The sequence below is a fragment of the Quercus robur genome, chromosome 6, assembly GCF_932294415.1.
Source record: "Quercus robur chromosome 6, dhQueRobu3.1, whole genome shotgun sequence".
NCBI lineage: Eukaryota > Viridiplantae > Streptophyta > Magnoliopsida > Fagales > Fagaceae > Quercus > Quercus robur.
The window spans coordinates 340,011-360,841 of record NC_065539.1 but is presented as its reverse complement, the minus strand read 5'-3'; the positions used below and the strand labels follow the sequence as shown (position 1 = coordinate 360,841).

Below are 20,831 nucleotides of genomic sequence, written 5' to 3'. Positions count from 1 at the left end.
GTGCATCAGCCTAGCATATATGTCCTAGACACTCCGGGTTTATTAATGGTTCAATCTATCCCTGACATAGAGACAGGACTAAAGCTGGCTCTTGTAGGTATCATCCTTGTGGGGCCAAAGAATTTGTGACCCTATCCCATTTTACATTAGGACCCAAAGCCCGAGCCGAGGAGGGATATAGCCGAGGACCTACAATGAAAGTCCAAATAGCCTTGAGACATAGCCGAGGATGACTCTGTCCTCGGCATCCCCAAGGCACTCCTAAAAGAAAGGGCAAGAACGACATAGGAACAGTTTTGGGAAGAACCGAACACATCCACGTTGATAGAGAAAGGACCCCTGGACAATATGACGACAAAGGACAAAGAAAAGGCTGCCATTAACAGAGCAATACTTTTCAGCTTTTACAACCACCCCCAACCACTTTGGGTATGGGCTGATGGGACAAGTATCAGCCCTGGAAAGTTGAACCTACACGTGGACGTTGGAGGAGGGGTAAAGGCTAATATAAAAGGAGAAGTAAGCAATCTAGTGTGGGAGGTTAGGAAAAATGCCAAGAACCAAAGCCTCCCAGGCCGTGCCGAGGAGAAATACTTCTCGAGCAAACACGATTCATTTCTGTATGATGACCATGATTAACCACTGTTCGATGATCAAAACCTAGCCTTCCAAGCCCACGCTCTATAAATTATATTGTTTGTGCCCTCAACGTGCGAACCCAATATTATTTTGGGGTCGTTACAAATTGAGTCCTTACAATTGGCGCCGTCTGTGGGGAAGGCTTGTGCGTTGGCACAGGCGGTGGATCGAGAGAGTCCCTTCATCACTACCAGCAGCCCGTTGTTAGGGGCTACGCTTCGAAAAGTCAGTAGCGCGGACGGTTCTAGGGGCTTCCAACGTCAGATCAACGTCCCACACCTTGGTCGAGGAGCTAATCCCCTCGAACTTAAAGAAAATATCTAAGTTTTGAACAGAACCAAGGTATTGCATGGTCCTCGGACTCAAACCTATGGGGAAACCAACTACTTAAAGAAAATATCTAAGTTTTGGACAGAACCAAGATATTGCATGGTCCTCGGACTCAAACCTATGGGGAAACCAACTACTTATAGAAAATTCTAGGTTTTGGACAGAACAAAGGTATTGCATGGTCCTCAGACTCAAACCTATGGGGAAACCAACTACTTAAAGAAAATATCTAAGTTTTGGATAGAACCAAGGTATTGCATGGTTCTCAGACTCAAACCTATGGGGAAACCAACTACTTATAGAGAATTCTAAGTTTTGAACAGAATCAAGGTATTGCATGGTCCTTGGACTCAAACCTATGAGGAAACCAACTACTTAAAGAAAATATCTAAGTTTTGGACAGAACCAAGGTATTGCATGGTCCTCGGACTCAAACCTATAGGGAAACCAACTACTTATAGAGAATTCTAAGTTTTGGACAGAACCAAGGTATTGCATAGTCCTCGAACTCAAACCTATGGGGAAACCAACTACTTAAAGAAAATATCTAAGTTTTGGACAGAACCAAGGTATTGCATGGTCCTCGGACTCAAACCTATGGGGAAACCAACTACTTATAGAAAATTCTAGGTTTTGGACAGAACCAAGGTATTGCATGGTCCTCGGACTTAAACCTATGGGGAAACCAACTACTTATAGAAAATTCTAAGTTTTGGACAGAACCAAGGTATTGCATGGTCCTCGGACTCAAACCTATGGAGAAACCAACTACTTAAAGAAAATATCTAAGTTTTGGACAGAACCAAGGTATTGCATGGTCCTCGGACTCAAACCTATGGGGAAACCAACTACTTATAGAAAATTCTAAGTTTTGGACAGAACAAAAGTATTGCATGGTCCTCGGACTCAAACCTATGGGGAAACCAACTTCTTAAAGAAAATATCTAAGTTTTGGACAGAATCAAGGCATTGCATGGTCCTCGGACTCAAACTTATGGAGAAACCAACTACTTAAAGAAAATTCAAAGCTTTGGACAGAACCAAGGTATTGCCTGGTCCTCGGACTAAAACCTATGGGGAGATTAGTCATTAGAAAATGGATTAAGTCTTAGACAGAATGGAAATCTCGTCCTGTCCTCGGATTCCCAACTCTGAGGAAACTAATGTAAACGAGTATTTAGGCCCGGTACAGTCATACCTCGGTCCTCGAACCGAATGCCAAAAATGGTCAAGGCCATGAATGTTGTTAGGAACGTGGTAAAGCATCCTAGTACACAGCGACCATCTCGGATAGTTCATGTTGGGTTACCCATTCACGGATGATCGCCTCATACGCAATACAGAATGTTTAGCGGCTATCTCGGTTAGTCTTATATTTATAACCTTTTTCAGGTCGGCATTATTATGCCGGTTAGTCTCAGTTAGTTCAAAATAATAACTTTTTGTTAACAGGGGGTTCGGCTCTAAGTATCGTTCAAAAAAAAAAATATATATATATATATATATATATATATATATATATAGCACATCCATTCACAAATAACTATTGCAGAAAAGAAAGAATACTTAGAATAAGATAAAGTAATCTTTTATTAATACCAAGAAATAGTACAACGTACAATGAGGGACTTAAGCAAGCCTATACTAGAAGCTAACTACAAAGGGAGGGTGGATGGTACCGACGATGAGAAACCCCATTGCTGCCGCACCAAAAATCTGATGCGGCCAGCACCTGCTTCGGATTTTGGCTGAAGGAGGAGGAGGCTTCTCCCCCACCTTGTGATAGGGGAGAGCTGTCTTGAGTCTTCGTCTCCCTTGCCCCGATCGCGCCATCTTGAGTCTCGGGGAGACCCAGTGCTTCTGGAGAGGGTGTGGTCCCTTCACCCCCACTTTTGCTTCAAACATATCACTCTCTAAGGCTTAAATTGCACTAGTAATGAAAACTTTGAGCACAGCTGGGGGTTTAGGAATTTGAAAAGATTGAAGGGTTTGTACGTAAAGGAAGTGACCTACTACCTTGCTTCTTATACGGAAGGCAAGTCTGGTGGCATTTAATCTATACAGATTTCCAAGAAAAGCTACAAACGAGATAATTCCCACTCAACTCTTAACACCGTTTACAACCGTTGGATGGGCGTCGTCTCGTAAAAGGAACTTATTAAAAACGCACCTCGTACACTGAAACGGCAGAGGCGTGACGTGAGTAAAACTAAAGGAATGTCTCATGACCGGAAGCATTTCCCAGACAAACTAAAAGACACCGATATTAGTGAAGGACAAAATTGGGCAAGCCATGATATAGGCTCGACATCACCAAAACCCTCCTCCCCGACCAAGAGGTCGGGCAGCAGGATTTTGAAGGGCTATTGTGGGGCCAGAGAATTTGTGACCCTGGCCCACTTTACATTAGGGCCCAAGGCCCGAGCTGAGGAGGGATATAGCCGAGGACCTACAATGAAAGTGCAAATAGCCTTGAGACATAGCCGAGGATGACTCTGTCCTCGGCATCCCCAAGGCACTTCTAAAAGAAAGGGCAAGAACGACATAGGAACAGTTTTTGGAAGAACCGAACACATCCGCATTGATAGAGAAAGGACCCCTGGACAATATGACGACAAAGGACAAAGGAAAGGCTGCCATTACTGCAATTAAATACTCTGCGCCAGACAGAGCAATACTTTTCAGCTTTTACAACCACCCCCAACCATTTTGGGTATGGGCTGATGGGACAAGTATCAGCCCTGGAAAGTTAAACCTACACGTGGACGTTGGAAGAGGGGTAAAGGCTAATATAAAAGAAGAAGTAAGCAGTCCAGTGTGGGAGGTTGGAAAAAAAGGCCAAGAACCAGAGCCTCCTAGGCCGTGCCAAGGAGAAAGACTTTTCGAGCAAACACGATTCATTTCTGTATGATGACCATGATTAACCACCGTTCGGTGACCAAAACCTAGCTTTCCAAGCCCACGCTCTATAAATTATATTGTTTGGGCCCTCAACGTGCGAACCCAATATCATTTTGGGGTCGTTACAAATTGAGTCCTTACAATCCTCTTACAAATAATTTCTCTTTAGTTTCTTAAGAGACTTCTCTATGATTAATATAGAGAAAAATAAGTTTAAGGAATGCTTTTTAAGTTTAAGGAATGCTAATTCTTGCTTGAAAGATCATATTTGTAAACAGAAAAAAATAAGTGACCCATCTCTCAAATTACTTATAAAAAAGTTGTGGCCTTCTTACCTATTCATAAATGTATTATTATATATGTTTTAAAGAGTTAGTTACTAACCTTTTTTTATAAATATTTTATTGGTAACTAGTATTGTTTATTTAATAATGTATTATATAAATTATTGATTAAGAATTAAATTACTAATTTGGTCCACTTACTATTAGATTTATAGACGTTATTACTAAATTCTTAAAAACAAGTTAATTACATTCTTGATAGTTATTTTAAAAGTGAAAATGATTGTCATAAAGGTATGCATTGATCCCACCAATTCGACATACTTAACCCAATCCAACTTAATATGCCATTTCAAATTGGTTTATTTGTGGGTTATAGATTAAATTGCTTCCCCCCCCCCCCCCCCCACCCCCTCCCCTCCCTTAAAAAAAAAAAAAAAAAAAAAGAATTGAATTAGGTTCAGATTAGCAAAATTTTAATACAAAAATCCGACTCAATAAGATTTTGAAAAATATATGAATTTTTTTTATAAATATTTTGATATTTTTTAAAATTAGTTAGTTCGATATAGATCCCTCTTGGAAGTGCTGTGTGGTTAAAAGTCTTTCCAAATGAGTGTTGCTCTTTCCCCTTTCCCCTTCCTATATAAGTAAAAAATAAAAATAAATAAATAAAAAAAGGTTTAGTTCAAATTTGAAAGATTGGACTTAATCACAAAAGATTTAGTAACAAAGTGAAAATTTAATAAAAAACCTCTTTATGGGTTTCAGTTAACTCAATTGGTAAAGTCTCTGATAGTTGAATAAGAAATTTAGGGCTCAATCCCCGCTTACATAAAAAATCGATTGATGTTTCGGTTTTTATAGGTTGAAACTCTATAAAATAAAATAAAAAATAAAAAAAAATAGCATAGACTATGACCTCCTTTTATTTAGAGGAAAACTATAAAGTGGTGACATAAAAGTTAATTTAAAAACTATAAAGTGGTGACATAAAAATTAATTAAAAAAAAAAAATCAATGAACATCTTTCCTCAAACACACTCGAGCGATGAACAAATGAGGCTTTTGTTCTTTACTGATTTGCTTGAGCTTGCCTCTTTCTTGATATTAAGATATGATACTTTGTTTTGTGCTCTTCTAAAAAACAGATTTTACTTTAATTAGTTAATGATTCAAAATTTAAAAATATAGCAGCAAATTTGAATTCAATACAAGTAAAAATCATGACTCATGAGTCAACACTAAAATTTGTTGGTGTATTTTGCATCATTAAATTTGGTTGAGTTTTAGTTAATTTCAGAGTTCTCAAAGGTGAAGAAGTTGGGCTGGGTTTTTATATTCCAGCCCAACCCAATTTCGATTCCATGGACAGCCCAATTTCGATTCCATGGACAGCTCCACTACCAAGGAAGTAGCCAGTAGCCACCACCAAAATTCGGTGAGTTAAAAAAAGAGACACTGTTCCTTCCAAAACGGCAAAACCATACAACATTTTATTGTTTGTGTTAGATTATGGGCTTGAAATTGAAATTGGAATTGGGTTTCAACGCCGGTTGTTTTTTGTTAGGAGGATTCTTTTTGGGAGGTTGAAATTCAATTGATTCGATTCCCTCACCATGTAAAAAATGACTCAATAGGCTCATTACGTAAAAAAATCTGTTAGTCAATGATGCAATTTAAACATTCATTTTAAATTACAAATTTTACTAAAAACGTTGTCATTTCATAGATCTTATTGTTTGATGATTATATATATTTTTTTGAAAGAATTAAACATATATCATGTTTAAACTGTTTAACTTGCTAAAAGATTTGGACCGAATTATTAGCTCATTTTCACAAAATGAAGTACAAAATTTACTAAGAATAAATCTTAAGGACTAATTTGACAATTGAAGTAAACTTCAAGAGACTAAAATTGAATTTTAGCATTTTTTTTATTTAAAAAAAAAAAAATTCATTTGATTTTAGACAAGTTTTTAAAAATTTTGACAGTAATTATTTATTTTTAAAACTTAAACTAAACATAAAATATGTCTATAGATATGAAGATATATTATTCATTTAATTAATTCTTTGTTGTATCAATCCTGTCCTAATTTTTCAAGAGTCATGGTGTTTTCGTGTTCTGTCCTATATTGTCTGTTTCAATGTCTGTGCCAGTGTCAATCCGTGTCTTTGTCCACTCTCTCTAATATTTTAGAATGTGTGTAGTGATGATGGTGTTTTATAATGGTTCATGTACCAAAAGCTTCTTGAGCTAGTGGAGTTCAAGCCGAAGGAAGTGATTTCAAGGGAAGCTACTCTACTTATTTTCATGGTTGGCGTTCCTAACGTTGCCAAGTAGGTTTTAATTAATTCAATCCATCAAATTGCATTTTCTTGCTTTCCTGGTTAGCTGTTACTATTTTTTTGCTAGATTATGTAGTTTGAATGTCATTGTCTTTAAATGGAACTATGGGGAAGTTTACTAAATTTTATTGAACAATAACTGCTTTCGTTTTCTTTCATAGTGCAGGAGAAGATGAAGCGTGCTACTGTCGTCCCACTCCTGGTGTTACTCAAGATATTGCTGGATACAAGGTGAAGAGATTCTGTGTTTTATGGTTTATTACCTTAGAAAGTAAAGAGAGACTGAAATTCTAGTTTCATGTGTCTTTCACAGTTGATGTTGTTGCTTTTATGAGAAGCAAACTGATTGCAAGGAATTTATTTCTGACTTAATTGGTTGATTGCCCCCACCCCCCAACCCAATTTTGCTAACTGTCTTACTAATTCTTATTAATTTTTTTACTTTTGATTTTCTTTTTTAGCTGGCAAGCATTTGTAGGTTTACATGAATAGGAAAATAAACTACCTGGTTTAGGTATCTGTTTTTATTGCCAAATTGTGGTCTATGGTTTTTGGTTTATTTGGAGTTTGTTGGGTGATGTTGAAGAATGTTGTTGAGTTGTTAGCTTGCTGGCCTGGTTGTTTTTGTCATCATCGGAATGGGAATTTGTGGATGGTTGCCCCCACATTGTTTGATGCGTTGCTTATGGAGAGAGAGGAACTATTGGAATTTTGAGGATACAGAGAGAGCTTTGCATGATCTCAAATTATTTATCTTTAGAACCTTGTTGGACTGGATGTCAGCTTTGCATAGTCAGCCATTATGTTCTGTTTTTGATTTGATAGATTCATGTGTATAGTTGGGCCACACTATTTTTTTGATATCAACAAATTTGCATTACTTATATAAAAAGAAAAGTTTGTAACAAGCTAGTTTTTTGCATTTTAGCTTTTCTTTACACTTTTTTAAATCCTCACTTTTTCTCACTTTTTCAAAATACAAGTATATTTTAGTATACTTTTAACAAAAAGTTTTTAGCAAAAAATTAAATTAGTTATTCCCAAACGAACACTAAATCAGTTGCATATACTTTATTTAAAGACATGTTTTTAAGGTCAGGCTAAATCATCAATCATTTGCCTCTTTCCTTTTCTTTTTAGAATCTTATTTTTTATTCTATCTACTGTTTCCTTTCTCCCTTTGTTGTTGATCTACTGTTGAATTCTTTTGGTTTAACATCTATGTATGTTTAAATGCTGACATTGAATTGTTAAGTTGCAGATTGCACATCAGTCTAGCATATATTTCCTAGAAACTCCGGGTGTATTGGTTCCAAGTATACTTGACATAGAGACAGAACTGAAGCTGGCTTTTGCAGGTATCATGCTCTTGCAAATAATTTCTCTTTAGTTTCTTGTGAGCATGTGAATGTGCACAAACATATACACACAGCTACCTGCATGCTTTTTTAGTTTTAGATGTGCTAATCTTGCTTGAAAGATCAGTGTTGTAAACATTCAAAAATGAGTGACTCTACAATCACGATTAAGGGAAGTCATAGACTACTCAACCTGAGCTGATTTGGTTGCAATAAAGAAATTGGATTCAGCTTCAGTATATGTGGTTTTTTTGGGGGTTGGGGGGAGTTGTTCAAGTCAACATGAAATTACTTTTGTCACATTGTACTCTTTATTCTATATGATAATGCTTACCAAATTCTTAAATGCACATGAAGGGTCTGTAAAAGATTCAGTGGTAGGTGAGGAGTGAATTGCACAATACTTGCTGGCAGTTTTAAATACTCAAGGGACTCCCCTTTATTGGAAGCACTTGAACAGTAGGAGACTAGAAGGGATTCAATATGATTCTATGGAAAAACATGAGTATAATCTTAAAGATCTTCGATCAAAAAGGACGAAGCCGCCAAATGACTCTGATATGCTTTACATTGAGTTAATCTAGGATCGTTTTCATTTAATCATTTTATCCAGGATGGCCCAAAGTATTTTAAAAATTTTTGTCACATGACAAGTCTGAAAGGAGACAAACTTAACTATGGGCATAAGAAAAATTATTCCAAGGATGACGTAGAACTGAATGAATTTCGTGATAAGTCTTATCGTTGAGTTATTACACGGGTATGACACCGATTTTGTTCTTCTGACTGGATGGAAAATAATCAGATCAGGATTTTTTTTTTGGTGACAGTTAGTTTTCTTGTCATGAATGAAGATTAAGTTTTGATAACATATTTTCTGGAATGATTTATAGAGAGCTTAAGTTTCAATAACATATTTTACTTGTTGGTTCTAGACATTCATGTAGGACATAATGAAGTTATTCTGTTCTGCTTACTGTATGAAAGGGGCTTTTAATGACCAGGGAAAAGAAAGGAGAATGTAAATCTAGAAATGTGGGCATATGCTAGGCAGATAGAGTCAATGAACTATGACTTTAGATGTGGCATGCTTAATTTGAAACAAATGAACAGTAGGTTCAGACAAAATAATCTGGTGTTTTTATCTTTAGTTGATGGCTTTTAAGAAGGATGAAGAACTTTTTGGTTATTTGTGACAGTGATGTTCTTTTGTTAATACTTTCTATAGAACTGAAAACTTATAATTTTAGATACAAATATCACTCTATTCAATGTTTGTTATACCCCACATTTCTTAGTAACTAAGCTTGTTATTCCACAAAGTCCTTAGTGCCTACCAAAAAGAATCATAAAACATGAATGTAAGAACAAATACTTGAACATATTAATCCATGGATCTCTCAACTTTATACACAAGAATGTAGTTAGGGTAGTATACACGTAACACATTTATTTATTTACACATCTTACTTTGAATGACAATGACATAAATGTTTATTTTTACATAAAATACAAAATGAAAAATAACATATTTATTTATTTATTTACATCACTTAAAAGCAAATTAAATAATAGAAGTATTTATTTATTTACATATTGTAATCCAAATTGTAATGAAGAAATGCTTACGAATTATGGAAGGAACTTGTGACTTTGAATTGAGCAACATTTAGATTCTATTGGTTGTGACTTGTATTGAACTCCTGAAATGAAATTTGTAGTTATATAGTATATTGGAAACTAGCCATAAGGATAATACTATGAAAAATGATTATACAAAAGAAAAATAAATAAATAAAAATTTAATATGTTCATTTAAGATTTTATGTGTCAATACCTTGCTGCCCAAACTTCGAAACACAATGTTCTAGAAACAAGATTCAATTCCTCCATGAATTAAATAGGATTAAATGTTTCTTCTTCTTCTTCTTCTTCTTCTTCTTCTTCTTCTCTCTCTCTCTCTCAGTGTGGGGAAAATAAATATTTAGAAGACTGGTTTAGTTTTGGAAATTCAATTTCATCCAAAAAGATCTTTTTGGTTTTAATTTAATTTGAATCTAATTTGGACAAAGAGAGCTTCAGCTGGGTTTTTTTTTATATATTTTTTATTAATTTTTTTAAAAAATTTATATATAAATGAAATAGGGGTTGGGTTCATAACACAAAAAAGAAAAAAAGAAAAGAAAAAGAAAAGAAAGTTGTAAAGACTATCTATAATAATAGGACAAAAATACTAATAACAAGAAAAATCTGCCCTTACCTCATCATCTTCTGTTGGTAAATTTACGCTACCCTCATCAAGAACAATCTGTGGTACATGAGCGATCTTCTCTACATTTTCTACTCAAATTAGGACAACCATATATCAACAATTCTGTTAGTTTCTCCATCCCCTCCGGTAGAGATGACAACTTAGGGCAATTGTCAATCCAAAGTGTCTGTAGTGATTTCAAACATGGCAACCACTCCGGCAAAGCTGTGAAATTTTCACATCCTCCAATCCATAGCAGCTGTAAAGTGTTTGCAGATCCTTGGAGCCATTGGGGCAAGACCTCCAACTTTGGTAAACGGAAAAACATTAAATTTTGGAGGCTCAACTTGAGATCTTGATTGTCTTCTTCTCCCACTACCTCCATCAAACTAAGCTCTTTACAATCCCTAATTATCAAGGTCTCTAGGGCAGTTAGGTGTTTGATACTTAGTGTCAAAGAGGTCAAACTTGGACAATCTCCAACGACCAATGTTCGAAGATAGGTGAGGCGGCCCTCCTCCATCCCTTCAAACACACATTTTAGATTCACACATCTCCATATCCACAAAGATCGAAGAGAACTCAAGCAATCTACTGCCTTCTCTGATAAGCAAGTATGCTTTGTTGTAACCATAAAAAACCTGAGCTTGATTATGTCCCCTATACCTTTTGGCAACCATTCAAGATTGTGGCAATTTTCAAGCAGTAAAGTTTGCAAACTGTGTAGCTTGCAAATGGAATCTGGAAGTTGCTTGATTATGTGATTAAATGATAGGTCGAGATATCTCAAATGTTTCAAACTTCCGATAGAACTTGGCAACACCTCAAAAGATGAATTTTTCAGGTCAAGCACCCGCAAGTACTTAAATCTTGAGATGCATGTTTCAAGTAAGGACATGGATTGGTCTGTTTGGAAAATAATAGTCTGAACTTTGCTCAACTTCTCTAATTGTGTTGTAACTTCTTGCCCATTGTCTAAAAATGACAGGTGACAAACTTCTGCAGCAAGGGTGGACTTCTTGGTCACTACTGAACACTTTCTTTTGGCAATTGAGAGTGCAAGATCATGGATCAGATCATGCATTTTAAAGGTAAAAAACAAGATATTTTCTTGTTCAACATCTTGAAAGAAAGATCTCGACAACAACTCCTTCACATACAAGTTTCCAACATCTTCCAACTCTAGATTTTCATCCTTAGGTGATTGAAGAATTCCATGTGCCATCCAAAATTGAATCAAGAGAAGATTATTGAATACAAAATCCTTTGGGAAAATAGAACAATATGCAAAACATGGCTTCAAGTGTAATGGCAATTGATTGTAACTGAGTATCAATGCAGGTAAGATGCCACTCTCCTTTTGATTTAAATGCCATATCTCATTATCTCTAATAGACATCCACTCATGTTCATCAACTTTTGAATAGAGTAGGCAAGCTAAAGTATTCACTGCCAATGGAACCCCTCTACATTTTTTGACAATTTCTTTTCCAATTTCTAAGAGGTTTGGATATTGTTCCTCTTCTCCTTCCTTAAATGCCAATTTCACAAACAAAGACAAACAATCCTTTTGGGATAGTCCATCTAAATTGTAAGATTCTGCAATGTTCATAACTGTAGCAACAGAGCTATTCCGTGTTGTTACTATGATTTTACTTCCATTGCAACCGCCAAGTAACAAATTTTTCAATTCAATCCATTTTATATGATCCTCATTCGAAACATCATCTAAGACAAGGAGAAATTTCTTATCTTTTATACGTTCTCTTAAACGCATTTGCAACTGATCTATGCTCAAATTCTCATCAATACCAACTGTTGATTTGAGGATTTTTGTTATCAATCTTTTAACATCAAAATCCTCAGACACATACACCCACATTTTCAATTGAAAATGTCTAACCACCTGTTCATCATTATACACCAACTTGGCAATTGTGGTCTTCCCCAAACCTCCACTCCCAACTATAGGAATTACACTGACATTTCCATCAACATCATGCTGCATCAAAAGATTTATTATCTTTTCTTTGTCATCATCCCTACCGATGACATTCTGAGAAGGAATAAAGGAGTGGGTCATGTCCCTCTGGTACATTGTTGTCTTCCTATCTTCAAGTTGTGCAACAAGATTGAATTCAGCCTTAAGATCTGAAATATCATCTACCCTCTCCCTAATACCCTTAATTTTACGTGCCATTTCAAAATGGAATACAAGTGGATTATAACCAGAAAAGAAATAACCCACCTTTTTGCGAGTGCTCCTGCATCTCTTCAGTACTTCCTTCTGCAGAATTTGATATTGAAATTCATCTAGGACATTCTCTGCATCATTAAGGACATCTTTGAGCTGTCCTAGCCAATGGTTCAGCCTATGGTCACTTTCTTGCTTCTCCTCAGCATCCAAGAGTACAACCTTAATGGCTAACACGGTGCACTCAAGCTTTTTCAGATCGCTTTGTACGCCCCATGCTAAGTTGAGCTCCTCATAAATAAGGGATCCAAGCAGCTCCACGATCTTCCCTGCAATGCAATAGGCATTTTCAGCCATGTTCTTGTGGTGGTGGGATGGAAAGGAATTTGATGGTTAAGTGAATCAATGCCTTTTAAGTATTAGCAGTTGTTTTTATTACAGAGCAATTCCGAGAGGGCAGATATAACTGCAAATAAGTGAAGCAAAATTGTGCGTAGGTAGATTTACTGCACCATGGATCATGATATGACTTGGCACACAATTCTTTTTAGGCCGTAGGCAAAGCATGGAATAGGAATGACTTAAGCATTGACAAAAGTATATATCTTTTAATTTGTTGGGGTGGGATCATTTTTCTTTAGGTGTAAGTAAATTAACTATTCGATACATACTCTAGTTGAGAATAGATTTGGTGGAATCTCATTATTTGTTTGAAAGCAAAAAGAGGGGGCTAGATAGAAGCTGTGACATACCATGCAAAGAATGATGCCTTTCTTTCCATTGTTAGCCTGTGCAAGGTACATTCTTTGAGTTGATAAGGGATGTTGGCAAACGATCGATATTCTCTCTTAAATTGAACATCTGTATCCATACTAGTACTATGGATTACAATTGGCTTGGAATTGGGATTAGAATCGGATTCCTAGCTAGCAGTTCAATGTATTATATCAGAGAACAATTCATATCCTCCACGTAGGACAGCTCCTCGAGTAAGAACCCCTTTCGACAACTTCTTTTTGTACAAGAATCGGTCGTTCGATAAGGGGTTCTTCGATGCTTTGTACTCTCTTTCTTCTTTTTATTGGGAGGGCGTAGCCCTTTTCTCTACCCCTGCCTTTCCTCCTAGTTTTTACTTCGTTATCTGTATTGGAAAGAGTTGATGGCCGTGTTGTAGTTGCTGCATTGCTCACCTGACTTCCTTCCATCAGTTCTTGTCTTTGTCAATGGCATCATCTATCTAATGATTAGCTCGCCTATATGTTGAGTACAAGTACTATTATAGGTATAGTATAGAATAACAACCCGAACCACGCCTATTTAGAAAGCAAACCCACAACTTTGGGATCCACGAGAAAGCAGACCTAGGGTGATCTCGCCACGCCTAAATGGGACATGAAAGACGGGAAAGCAAAGCACCCGATTCTACTAGTACTAACGATAAAAACGTTCAAAGCCTTTTGTTGAGACGCTTCTGGCTTTTCTTTTGAGATCAACACGTTTCCAATACCGACAGCAGCTCCCCTCCCGCTCAGTCCAAGTCCGGGAATCCTCTTCGTGATTTCCAAGAAGTGACAAAGAAACAATAGGAGAAAGGAGTTCTAACAAATTAAATCAATGATTGCAAGTGTCTAATTACACAATCAATGGTAAATTTAATCATTTAACCACAAAATTCTCATGCTTGATTTGAAACAGATGATTAGTAAGTTCAGAGGAAAATGATCTTTCTTTTACTTTTTTTTTTTTTTTTTAAATTTAAATTTATTTAGCTTCACTTGATGGCTTTTAAAAAAGGATGAGAAGCTTTTTGTTTTTTGTGGTTGTAATGTTCTTTTGTTAATACTTTTAAACAAATGAAGAATTGTTGAAAGAGTGAATGACAACAATTTATGGTAGGGATAAATGAGCAAACAACAAAAGCTTGTTCTGGGGTGGTTGAGATGATATCAAGATAAGTAAAAAAATGTTATTTGATTTAGAAGAAGTAAATAAGAGAAAACTTACAAGGAACCCTATAGACAATACATAAATTGTGGAAGAGTAAATGTCTCAGGCCCATCAAAGAGAGTTTATAAGCTGAACATCACTGTGTTTGTGTAGGATTGTCAGTATTAATATTTTGAAATGCAATTTATGTGCCAAATAGGTGAAGGCATTTAGACAAAAACGTCTAGTTTCAATTTGTTGAGATACCTAGTCATGGCAGTTGCTTTGCAACTGTTATCCTCCGGTCTTGAATACCCTTTTTTTGAGGTACCTAGTCATGTGGAGGAACTATTGGTTAGGTAATTTTCCATAGGTAGATGTACATTCCCAAGCTTTTGGTAATTTTTTCCCCAACTTCTGGCTGGTAAGTTGTCACAAAACAATGCTTTAGTTGTTGAATTTTTTATTCAAAGGTCAATGGCTTGGAGTTGTACTTTGAGATTGATCTTCTTCATCATTAAATGCTTGATGCTGAGTGCTGACCAATTGCTTTTTATTAACGTGAAGATTGATTTGTTCATATATGCTTTGGTTTTTTCAATGTTTTTACTGTTTACAAACTTGGTTTATTTTTATGTACTAGGGCAATCTAACGATTGATGCTTGGGATTAATCCTTATCTCCTCTGCCGACTTCAGAGCTTGTGACCTACACATTGGGTGTTTTTAACCGTTGCAGACAATAGTGAGTGGGAGCTCCAAAATCATGGCCACTACAATTGTCAGCAGCAAGAGTACAGCAACTTTTTTTTTGAGCAGTTTGAAGTGCATAACCTGAAATTCTAGACTCTTTAGCCCTTTGATGTTATTTGATAATATTATCCTTTCTTTTTGGTTGAGGTGTTGTTGAGTTTTGGAAAAAAGCATTTTGGACCCAATTTAAGGATGAGAATATATTGAATACTCGGAAGTAGGGGTGTGCACAAAACCCACCGACCCGCCAAACCCGACCCAACCCAACCTGACCCGCCAGGTTGGGTCGGTTTTTTAGGTTTGGTGGGTTGGGTTGGGTTATAAAAAAATTTTTTATGGTGGGTCGGGTTGGGTTTGGGTCATAAAGGATTTTTTTGCCTATTTGTGAGCTTTGTGATCGTTTGTTTTTTGTTTTTGTTTTTTTTTTTTTTTTTTTGTTTTGTTTTTTTGTTTTTTTTTTCCTGTTGAATGAAAAAGGGGGTCTTTAGTGTGAACTCTTCGATTCCACGTCACGTGATAGTAATGGGTAATATCATATGTACCATCGGGGCTTTACTGAGGCTATTGCTCAAACCACTTATCAAGTGAAGCAATTCGATGACTCCTACTATCAAGTTACACATCCGTGGTGGTATTGTTATGTTTGAGTAGCTTCTGGGTAAACACTGATCATATATGTGATATGTTAGTCAAATTATTTTCTTTTTTAATGCTTGTAATGCTCCTACTAGAAACATAGAGAAGGTAAGTGGAAGTTGTTTTCATTTTCAAATAATATAATTTTACTTGTATAAAAAATCACCTATAAATTTCATAATGTTTGAGACTTGAGAGAGTTCTCTCGTAGACACAAAACATTAGTAATATATTTCTAGTCTATAAATCAACTAGCTAATACTAACATAATGTTGAGGATCTTCTATCTTTCTTGTTCAAGGGTCTCTTAGAATTATGTTGAGGGCCAACAACATAATGTCATTTTGCTGTTGTATATATATATATATGTGTGTGTGTGTGTGTGTGTGTGTGTGTGTGTTTTCCGTTATAACAATGACATCTGATGCAAGTGATTAAAAGCAACTGGCACATTGCCTTGCCAATGTTTGGCATAGTCATTGTGAAAGGAAAGGTGCAGTTAATTCGGGTTTGGTGCAATCTTTGTGGTACGTTGTATCAGTTCGTTCTACTGCTTTAATTTGCACTTCCTCCTGCAAAATAACCGTTGGTATGATATCATCTTATTGATTAAATAATAATAATAACTGCCCATCTATAAAGTAGCCGCTATCTACCTTGACAGATTTTAGAATTTATATGATAAAGAAAAATAGCATAATAAAGTCATTAAAAGAGTTGAATTGACAGTGAGCCAGATGAGATTAAAAAAAAAAAAAACCATGTCTATGAAAAATTAATAAACTTTATGTGATGCATATATTTACTAGATTGTTCAAATCTATATATGACTAAAAGAGTTATTGATGCTAGTTCTTGTTGAACCACATCATCCACCAATTTTCAACATTTTCTCTCTTATTTTTAATTTTTTTTTTCTTATTAATTTCCCAACTTATTGTTATACTTTTTCTAATGACCCGTTTAGATTGAGGGGGAGGGAGGGAGAGTAGAGCAGAGTAGAGTAAATTTGACCTAAAATTTGCTTATTTTCAGCTAATTATACTCTACTCCCCTCCACTCCCTCTCATTCATCCCTTAATCTAAATGGGTCCTAACTTTTCCCCTCCATTTTACTTTTTCATTTCTCCACTACTTTTTACCTTAATATCACTTTTCCTTTATCCCTTTATGTTCCTTTATTATTTTTTTATTCCCCTCCTCTTACTATAAATTTACAATTCTCTTTTCCATTCTATTCATAATTTTTTTACACACAAAATGTTATATCTCTCTCTTTCTCTCTCTCATTATTTTTCTTCATTTTTTGTGGACTTTTCAAAAAAAATTTTCTTGCATCTCTACTTTAGATTGATGAATTTTGTATTATTTGGAACTCTATTTGGGTTAATGTGATTAAGTTTTGTGTTTTTAAGTTGTTTATTTTTTATTCTCTTTGATTTAATAGATGTTATCATATTGCATTATAAAGATAGTATATAAGAATATAATGTTATTTTATTATATAACATAACAGGACTTGGATAATTTGGTGTTTATTACTATATTTTTTCTTTTTTCTTTTTTTCTTTTCATATTATTTTCTATAAATTTCTTATTATTCTCTCTCGTATTTTGTTTTGAAAAAGTGGCTCTTTCTCTTGATTGTTTATTCTTTATTGCAATTCTACTTTATATCAATGAATCATTGTGATTTTTAAAACTCTATTTTAGGTTCATACGTTTTGGTGCTGCATTTCTTAGTTCCCCATTACAAGTAGTCTCTCTCTCTCTCTCTCCAACAAAATTTAGAGAATAAATTAAACTTATTCAGTGTAAGTTTGATATGAATATTGATTATCATAATAATCTCTTTTAAAAGAATAAATCATTTGAATAATTTATTAGAATAGAAATTATACATACATATATATTTATTTATTTTGCTTAAATATATAATGAAGTTCATGCAATTCATTTAAAAGTAAGGACGTTAAAAAAATGAATAATTGTCTTAAAGATTATTGGTTTGTTTGGATGGAGAGGTGAAGGAGGGAGAGTGGAGGGGAGTAGAGTAGAGTTGGCTAAAAATAAGTTAATTTTATGTTAAATTTACTCCATTTTACTCTACTCCTCCTCCCTCTTCCTTGTTCCAAACGGACCATAAATTTGTATATTCATAACTTTTATGTTTAGAAAGACAACAAAAGCATAGCATAGCAACAATAAATGCTATGTTTAAGATTTTAGATATTAAGAGTTTGAGATTTTTTTTTTTTATCTATATTTTATATATTACTAAAAACTGAAGCGTGACATTTATTACTGTGGAGCTCTTGTGGCGCCACCTCATCACCATGTCATTCGCTACATAATTATTATTTATTATATATTCTTATTTTTTTACAAATATATATATATATATATATATATATATATATATATATATATATATATAAATAGATGCCAAAGGCCTTGTAGTTGAATTGGCACCTCCCCATGTACAAAATACTTGGGGGTTTAGGAGGGAAAGGGTTCAAGTTGCGGGGTTAGCAGCATGTTGTAATTATCTCTAAAAAAAAATAGATTATTGACTTTACATATTCATTTTTGTCGGTTTTAACATCTATATATATATATTTCTTTTTTATTTCCAATTTTCCTATAATTTTTTTTACATTCACTTATTTTTTAAATATTTACACTTTCTTTAACGTTTCTTCTTCCCTTATCTTTTGATCTCCCCACTATCCTCTACTTTAATATTGCTATTCATCTTTCCCTTCATCTTCCTTTATTTGTCTCTTCTTATCTCTTCTCTCTTATAATAAATTTGTCACTCTTTTCCATTCTTTATATAGTTTTCTCTCACAAAAAGGTTTTTTATCTCTCTCTTTCTCTCCCTCTCTCAATGTTTTGGTGGATTTTTATTTTTTATTGCATCTCCGCTTTAGATTGATAAATTTTTGTATTTTTAAGAACTCTAATTTAGGTTGATACGATTTAGTTTCGTGTTTTAAGTTATTATTATTATTATTTTGCTATTTGATTGTTAAATTTTATTCGATTACATTATAAAAAATTAAAGATAGTAGATAAAAATAAAATAGTATTCCATTATATACCATAATTTGGATAATTTAGTGTTTGTTGTTATATCTTTTAATTTTTCTTATTTTTTTCTTCTCTTCTATTTTACTCAATATTGAAATTCAACCACATCCTCCTTATCATTAAATTATTTATATTTTCTCTCTCTTTTTGTTTTAAAAAATAAAAAATGTAATTTTTTATTGTGCTCATCAAAATGTACTCATTTTTTTTTTTTTAACATTTACACTTTCTCCAACCTTTCTCATTCTCTTTACCTTTTCATCTCCCCAAACATTCTACCTTGATATCACTCTTATTTTTTCCTTTTATCTTCCTTTATTTTGTTTCTTTTTATTATCATCCTCTTAGTATAAATTTGTCATTCACTATTCCATTCTTTACATAATTTTCTCTCACAAAAAGGTGGTTATTTCCTACTCTTTCTCCCTCAGTTTTTTGGTGGATTTTTATTTTTATTTTTCTTGCATCTCTATTTTAGCTTGAAAAAGTTTTGTATTCTTTAGAACTCTATTTTGGTTGATGGGATTTAGTTTTGTGTTTTAAGTTTTTTTATTTTTTTATTTTTATTTTTATTTTATAACTTTGATTGTTATATATTATCATATTGCATTATAAATAATTAAAAATAGTATATAAGAATGTACTATTATTATATTACATAGAATTATTTGGATAAGTTAGTGTTTATTGTTATGTATTTTATTTTTATTTTTTTTCTCATATCATTTTATTTAACATTTAAATTCAGCCACATCCCCCATTAAAAAAAAACTTTGACATACCACTAACATAACTACATCTATAACTATTTAAGCCATCCATGATATCTATTTCTTATTAATAACCATAAAATTTACAACTAGCAAGGGAACATACAAAATAATAAAGAATAAATGAAGGAAGAAAAAAAGAAATGAAATCTAATGTCAATTAATAACTGTTATTTGGAAAATAAAATGGTGGTAAAGAGGAGTAAGAAATAAAATAAAGATGGCTATACAGAGGACATTAAAAACTTTATAGTGCAATCAAATCAACAATTAAATATAATAATAATAAAAAAAACTCTTTATAAAGTCTAGGGACTAAAATAATATTTTATTTAAAAAATTATCACGTGTAACGTGCGGGTCTGCGACTAGTTTTGTCTATATCAAAAACCAATTGATGTCTTTGGTCTAATGTTCATTGTAGAGATACAATATAGGGTTATCTAATCATTTCTATCAAAACAAAGAGACTATTGGTGCTTTGAATAATCTCACCCATCTATGCCTTATCCATGGTTCAAATTCATGGAAATTTGTAACCATTAATAGCATCCATAGCAGTGGAGCTAAAAATTTAGTTTTTTAACTCCACCAAAAGTTACTTTATCCCTGGAGTAAAATATATATATTTTTTAGCTCTCAGCTACAGTGCACATCTATTTATAGATGTGCACTGTAGCAATGGAGTTAAAAAAAAAAAAAAAAAAAAAAAAAAAGGTTTTAGCTCCATTGCTAGAGCATGCTTTTTGGGTGTTTAAGGAGCTAAAAATACCATTATGGCTTTTTAGCACCACTGCTGTGAGTGCTCTAAAGAAGTGTTGTTGTCCAAATTTGTTTGGATATCCAAAAGCTTTGGTTCTCTAGGAGTCAAGATTCGAGGAGATTTGAAACTGACCGAATGAATCGAAGTATAGATCTAATTGGACTGAATATAAATTATTCATTTTTAGAGAGAATAAATTATCTTCAAAAAATTATATATTATATTACAATACAAAATAATTATTTATTCTCATGCATCGCGTGGATATATGACTAGTAATAATAATAATAATAATAATGATGGATTAGTCGTTACACAAACAGGCCAAGAAGGAGAAATTCTCAAGCGTGTGGATTTTTAATTTTGTTTATTAAAGTCTTAAACTTATGAAACTGTTTTAATTTGAAGCCTTTATTTTATCTTGGTTATTGATTTACATTATTAAGGATAGTTTTCTTTTTACACTCTAATATCTGTTTTTGTACTAGGTAAAAAAATAAGTGGGAAGGAGAAATGCTTTAAATTGAAAGTATATAATAAATTTTGGAAGTTTAAATTTAGGAGCGAATTTGAAATATT

At 33.9% G+C, this 20,831-nt stretch overlaps 1 protein-coding gene and 1 pseudogene across 1 annotated transcript; one reads left to right on the top strand and one right to left on the bottom strand.

Moving 5' to 3' along the window:
- Nucleotides 1–6,396: 6,396 nt before the first annotated feature.
- Nucleotides 6,397–8,451, top strand: LOC126689565 (short integuments 2, mitochondrial-like; annotated as a pseudogene).
- Nucleotides 8,452–10,164: 1,713 nt separating this feature from the next.
- LOC126689564 (putative disease resistance protein RGA3) lies at nt 10,165–12,669 on the bottom strand. Its single transcript, XM_050384804.1, has one exon. It carries the CDS (start codon nt 12,667–12,669, stop codon nt 10,165–10,167), a length of 2,505 nt encoding a protein of 834 aa, XP_050240761.1.
- Nucleotides 12,670–20,831: the final 8,162 nt, after the last annotated feature.